This window comes from Mustela nivalis (assembly GCF_964662115.1).
Source record: "Mustela nivalis genome assembly, chromosome: X".
Taxonomy (NCBI): Eukaryota; Metazoa; Chordata; class Mammalia; order Carnivora; family Mustelidae; genus Mustela; species Mustela nivalis.
The window spans coordinates 84,015,143-84,021,969 of record NC_139040.1 but is presented as its reverse complement, the minus strand read 5'-3'; the positions used below and the strand labels follow the sequence as shown (position 1 = coordinate 84,021,969).

General features: G+C 54.6%; 1 protein-coding gene across 1 annotated transcript in view; it reads left to right on the top strand.

Annotated features, from left to right (window-relative positions):
* Window positions 1-292: 292 nt before the first annotated feature.
* The window catches only part of LOC309855914 (uncharacterized protein), a gene marked incomplete at its 5' end in the record, with an annotated part of 51,899 nt that continues 45,364 nt past the window's right edge, over window positions 293-6,827 (top strand). The window contains 2 exons of the mRNA XM_082716523.1: window positions 293-333; window positions 809-1,265. Coding sequence (XP_082572649.1) covers window positions 293-333; window positions 809-1,265 — 498 coding nt within the window. The remainder of the gene's footprint in view (window positions 334-808; window positions 1,266-6,827) is intronic.

Here is a 6,827-nt window from a genome sequence, read left to right as displayed (position 1 = left end):
TTGAAGCGAAACTGAGTCACCACCTTACCCCAGGAATGAACCGGCAAGGCGGGCTGCTTATTAGAGCAAGGCTCCAGGAAGCCAGATAGCCCTTGTGCTTGCAAGAGCTCAAGGCACAGCCGGCTGTGGAGCACGGAAGTAGCAGCAGCCACAGCAGCCCCGCGGGAATCGTGACCCTCGGGCCAGGCGCCTACCTGGAATTTCCGCAGCGCCTGGTTCAGAACCACCGGGGCGGACAGCTCCCCGCCGCCGCTGGCGCCGACAGCGGAAGGGGACCAAGAGCGCGGGCTTCATGCTCCGTGAGCCGGCTCGGGTGGCGGGAAGACTGGCTGCGTACCCCCCAACCCCCGACACCCACTCGGTTCCTCCCTCCCCCCTGCGGGGCCGCGCGGGGCCTGCGGGAGGCCGTCCCGGGCCACACGTCCCGCAGGCGAGGAAGCCACCGGCCGCCCTCCCCCTTGCCGCCGCCGCCGCTGCTCTCCTCGCCCCGCTCGGCGGAGGGGTGTGGGGCCTGCCCCGCGCGGGCCCCGGCCCGGCCTGCTCCCCATTGGCGGGCGAGCCGGAGGTGCGAGGAGGCGGGGTCCGTCTCTGGCTGCTTGCGCCCGGGAAGGTCGGCCAGGGAGCGCGGGGTGCCGCGGGAGGGCGCGCGGGGACAGCGGGCGCCGAGGAGACGCATCGGCGGCGGTAGCGGCGGCTCCTGGGCCCGGCCGCAGCCCTTGCCTCCCGCCCGCGCGCCCTGCGTCCCGCCGGGGCCTGCAGCCTGCGGCGCCCGAGCTCCCAGGGCGCTTCCTCGGGCGCTGGGCCCGAGGCGACCAAGACGGCGGGGCGGCGGGCACTGTGCTGCGGGCTGCGCTGGTGGGGGGCGGCGGTCCGCGGCGCGGGTCGGGCCCGGCGCGTGCGGCTGGGAGGCGCTGAGGGGGTGGGCGCGCGGGAGGCGGCCGGGGCCATGGCCGAGGTCGGCGGGAGCGCGCGGAGGAGGGCGCCCGAGCTGCTCGAGGCGGCCCGCGCGCGCTAGGAGAGCCTGCACATCTGGGACGACGTGTTGGGCGAGTCCAGCCCGGACAGCGGCGGGAACCCCTTCTACAGCACGTCCGCCACCTCGCGCTCCTCCTCGGCCGCCTCCTCAGACGACGAACACGAGCGCCCCGGCCCCGCGCCGCCTCCCGGCGCCCCCAAAGCGCAGGAGTCCGACGAGGACGAGGCCAGCGCGGGTTGGAGTGCCACGCTGCGGGACCGCCCGCCCCCGCGCTTCGAGGACACTGGCGGTAAGGCGCGGCCCGCGGGGGCGGGGGCGGCCTGGGGAGGCGTGAGCGCCGGCCCGGGAGAACCCCAGACGCTCCGCAGGCCGGCTGCTCGAGGGCGGCTTTTCGTGTCAGCACACAGATGGGGCCCCGGCAGCGGGGATTTGAAGTGCGAGAATCAATCTGGTTGCGTGGTGGTGGTTGGTGGGGGCCGCTCCGACTTCCCCGCAGATGGAGAGGATGAGGCGGAGGCCCAGCCGGCACCCTGCCGCTGGCAAGGACCCAGAGGGGGGCCTTCCCTCCCTTGCTGGGAGTGTCCAACCCAGTCACACCTGTGGGGTTGCTCCTTAGGGGTGCGTTTGAGTTAGGTTCCTAAAGCCTGATGCAGCCTGTGTGTGTGTGTGTGTGTGTGTGTGTGTGTGTGTGTGTGTGTTGCGGGTGGGGGGTGCGTAAATCGTTTTGTGTGGATAGCCCCAGAGCAGCATTACCCAGGTGCCAGGGGTGGGGCAGCCAGCCTTTGGAGGGAGGCCCAGTGCGAGCCGGGATGTCTTCACTGGCTCGTGTTTTCTCCAGTGAATCTGACCAACTTTGTCCATGCCTTTCAGGATCACTTGCTCAGAGCAGAGAAGAGTGAGAGGACCAGTTAGCAGCGTTACGCTGTCTGCTCTCGCTCCAGAAGACACTTGTGTGTTCTGCTTACCGACATGGTCATGGTCAAGCGCCTGATATCTGGAGGTCGCAGACCTGCTGGCAGTTGTGGCTGCTTGAAGTCCTCCTTTACTGCCTTCTTTTTGGGAAGGTAATTCTGACACGTCTCTGCTTAGCCTGCAGAAGCTCTGCAGCCTCTGCCCTCTGGGAGAGGTGGAGACCAGCCAGCAGTCCCACCTGTCCCCTGATGCTTTCTGTTCCTTGCTCGACAGCCTACTGTGGCAGGCCCTTGTTTCTGCACACCATTTTCTTGTGTTGAAGAGTGTGCAACCAGTGTTGTGGAGGACCAGGGAGTGGCCATACTGGACCCAATGCCGCTCTCCCTGTGGCTCTCCATGATTGTTGTTCAACCATAGGAGGGCAGGCCAAAGGGAACCCTGGCTGGTGCCTGGGCTTAGATCTGGACCTTGTGCCACAGCCTGCTGGTAGGCTGATTGGGTTGGCTGGACTCTCTCAGCAGGGAGTGGTCGGCAGACCTTCCACGGACAGGCTGCAGTGTGGACACCCTGAGCTACAGCTGGGCTCGTAGGGTGCAAGTCAACTGTGCTGAGTTTTGGAACGGGTGAATTTAACATATTCTCATTTAGGCTTCAGTTCAGAGTTTCGGAATTTTGAAAGTCACATCACCCTGCATAATCCTTTTAAACCCCATACATTTCCCAGAATGTCATAAGGGTTTCCAGCCCCAGATGGCTGTTTTCCATTCAATTAGCTCTTTAAGAATTGTATGTACCCAGAACTCTGGTTTGGCAGACTTGATGCTGTGAGTGCTGTGATCCAGTTTTTGATCTTGGAACAAGAGAGACATGCCCTCTTGTTTCCCTCCCTTTCTAGGGGAATCGTGTTAGCTTAAGCCTGGTTATGACTAAGAGCCATGAGTGTTGGTCTGAGAAGGATGAGCGCACCTAAATACATTTTCAAGCAATATTATGTTTCTCAGTAACCTATACTTGGGAGAAATTCTGCATCAGAGCAATTTAATCTAGCCACTACGGCACTTAATTGGTCATGAAGTTCAAGATCATTTGTCATTTAGCATCAGGTTCAAATTTTGCTTCCTTTGGATGTGCACTGAGCTCACATCTGGACCTGAGAATCACAGGCAGGCAGGTGCTTTAACCAAAGACATTTAGTGGTTATTGGATGGTATTTATATCCAATTTTGTTTTCCAGTTTTTTGTGGAAGCTTGCTTTTAAAATACAGCCCTAATGAAGAATTTCCTTTTCTTCTTGAAACAGTCTTTCCCTGTGGGAAATTCGGGGTGGTGGTGTAAGGGTGAGGTGGATGGTTTATTAAGCATGAGTTCAGATGGCCTGGAACAATGGGATATGATTAATGGGGCCTGGAAATAGATGCCGGGCAGAGAAAACCCTTGTGCCCCGCGGTAGGGGGGGGGAGAGATGGACGGGTTTGTTAAGAGTGAGAGCTGCACCCTGGCCAGTCTGAGAGCAGAGAGGCTCAGGCTCTGAGGTTTATTAAAGTGTCAAATATAACCCCACTTTCAAGGAAGGCAGCTTGGGCTTGTGTTCCATCTTTGTTCCCTGGTTCACTGACAGACGTCAGCGGGCCAGTGGAGTAGGAAAGGTTGGCAAATAGGACGGTGGCATTTGGATCTGTGATCAACCCTCGAATAGGAAAATCTGTAGCAGAAATGGCTGTTGCTGCTAGAAGCAGATGAGGAAAGCAAAGGACTTAGGGAACAGGTTTCCTGCCTGCCTTCTGCTGCAAAAGCATCTGTGTGTGTGTGTGTGTGTGTAGATAAGTGAATGTGTAATAAGTGAATGTGTATGTGTGCATAGGTGTCTTACACATAAATATGTATTGCTTGTGCTGGCTTGGGCTGGTTGGGGATTTTGGTTTTGGTTTTAAATTAGAGATCACAGGTGCTGTCTGGGAGTCCCGCTGATGCCCTAGAGTCCCTGCACCAGAGAGAGGCATCGGCACTGGGCACCCCTGAGCTTGGATCTGCATCTGGAGTGCAGTAGGGAGGCACCTGGTGCCCAGCCGAGGGGAGGAGGGCAGGGAGGCAGAGGTGTTTCTGTGGTTCAGGTTGAGACTAGTCCGTGAACAGCTCTTCTCGTCTTCCAGTCTTCCCAGATTCTTCCTTCTGTTCTGTCCACGCATTTAGCTTCCTGGATCAGGCGCTCCAGAAGTGCAGCCAGCAGATAGGAGTGGAGGTACCCTCTCCCTCTCCTGCTTCCCTCTCCTCCCTGGGTTCTGGTTGTGCCTGGAGATATGGGCCCCCTTGAGGTGATTTAAATACAAAGACCAGGGGCACCTGGGTGGCTCGGTGGGTTAGGGCCTCTGCCTTTGGCTCGGGTCATGGTCCCAGGGTCCTGGGATCGAGCCCCACATCGGGCTCTCTGCTCAGCGGGGACCCTGCTTCCTCCTCTCTCTCTCTCTCTCTCTCTCGGCCTGCTTCTCTGCCTGCTTGTGATCTCTGTCAAATAAATAAATAAAATCAAGAAAAAATAAATAAATACAAAGACCATGCTTGCCCGGCTGCCTCTTAAACCCTGTCTGAAGGGAGGGTCAGCCTGGAAGCTGGAGATGTGTGCTGGGACCCCAGGGTCCAGAACCTTCTCCTGATCAGACTTACAGCTCTCCCTCTAAAATAACCCCCTCAAGCTGTCAGCCTCACCTGCCCACTGTGTAAATAACTGACACAGCAGGCGGGCTCACTCCTTGGAAGCAGCAAGAAATTCAGGACCCGCTGCTTTCTGGGCTTCTGCCCTTTTTATTTCTCATTCTGAGCAATCTTGTGACTCGTTCCCTCTAAGGAGGCAAAGGAACAGGCAGATTCCCAGATGCTCAGGGGCCCCTCTGTGTTTGGCTTTGTCGGTGGTTCCTTTGCCGTGGCTGGTTGGATTCTGAGCTGTTTGCTTTTTCTTTTAGAGGGACATCCTAAGAGTGTTTTCTCTGTGTACCATGTCAGCAACCCTCGGTAATCATTCAGCAGGGAGGTGTGACCTTGAGAAGCTGAAGACGACCGTAGAGCTTTGGAAATTAACACGGTTAAATGTTTTATCTTAGGGTTTGTTGTTTGTTTACTCGGCTTAAAGTCTTTTTTAACTGAGAAGTAAGAGGAGAAACATCTTAAAGCTAGAGTTAAATGTATACGCTCGTAATGGGTTTGTGAGCTGAGGTACCTGGACCCTCGTCATTGGTGTCCAGAGTGAGCCCTTGCTCCCAGCTTTAGCTGGCATTCGGTGGCTCTGGGAGGAACTGGGCATCTGGGCGAGCGACAGGGTATGCCTTATGCAGTGCTCCCTAATAGTCAGCCACGTACCCCTACCACACAGAATTCAGAGAAGGGAGCTTCCTGGAGGGAGGTGGTGTTCAGGCTGTGGGCATGAGGGTGACCACAACTGGCGGGCCCCAGTCATAGCGTTCCGTTTCATAACCACGCCAAACCTTTGCGAGTACTCTGAGAGAGCCGCAATCACCTCCACTTCGCAGAGAAACATGGTTTTGTCTGAGGCAATGAGATTACCTGGGGAAGTGGTAGCCTTCTCTCGAGAGAGACTTGATTAATCAGGGAAGGTCGTGCCTTTTTAGTTTTTTTTTTTTTTTTCTTTACAGCATCTGAAAACTTTTGCTGTCAGAAATACTTTTGTATTTTTACAGGGAATTGCTTGTAACTTTTTCTCATGGCGTACGCAGTTCAGTGAGGACTAATGCGTGTATGGATTTGGATTTGTGTAACCAATCTGCACAGTCGGATAAGAGACAGGAAATCTGGAATGTTATCTCTTTATTTAATCTGTCTCAGCCACTGTGATGAACATTTATAGAGCGCTTCTGCAGGCAGCAGGGCTCTGAATCCATGGGGAATCTAGGGGTTGTGTGGGGTCTGGTACTCAGTTTTATTTTATTGATTTTATTTTTTTAAAAAGATTTTATTTATTTTATTTGACAGATAGAGATCACAAGTAGGCAGAGAGGCAGGCAGAAAGAGGGACGAGGAAGCAGACTCCCTGCTGAGCAGAGAGCCCGATGCGGGGCTCGATCCCAGGACCCTGGGATCATGACCTGAGCCAAAGGCAGAGGCTTTAACCCACTGAACCACCCAGGCGCCCCTCGTACTCAGTTTTAGAGTTGAAAAATCACCTTTATTTTTAAGAAGTGTGATTGTGTATTTTTTCTTATTAATAACTAATATATGTACATTTTAGGGAAAAATGATAAAATTTTAAGAAATCCCATAACCCCTCATGACCTTAGCTAATCATAGTTAATCATATTGAGTATATTCTTCATATATCTTAGGTGTCACCTTGTTGGGTGACCTGCTCTTTAATTGTAATTAATATATTGTAGTCGTTTTCCATTTACATTTTTAAATGTCGATTTTAATGAGTCCGTGGTATCACACAGTTTCCTCTGGGTCGGTGTTGTTGCTGCCTCCCTCTTGTATTTGTTCTGCTGTGATAAATATTCTTGAAACCTAAGTCTGTGTGCACATCTGTAGCACAATCCTTAGCAGAAAATGACCGAAGCAGAATTGAATCAAGGACCCACTGTAAGGTTTTTGGTGTCTGTGGTGAAATAGGTCTCCAGAAACATATCTACAATGCTCCTGCTGGCTGTGCACCAAAATCCTTAGAAAGTCATGCTCGGAGGACCTGCTCCAGTGTGTGATTCCTGCCCGCTGGGGCTCTTAGAGGACCGTTGCCTTTGGTAAAGCTTGCTGAGGTGTAATACACACACACAGCACGTGAGTCCTAGCATGCGACATGCTGTGTGTAACTACTACCCAGATGAGGATCAGGAATGTTCTGAGCACACCAGAGGTTCCGTCCTGCTCCTTCCCAGTCAGTCACTCCCTGCCCCCTGCTTCTCTTCCATCACCAGCGATCAAGTTTGCCTGTTACCTT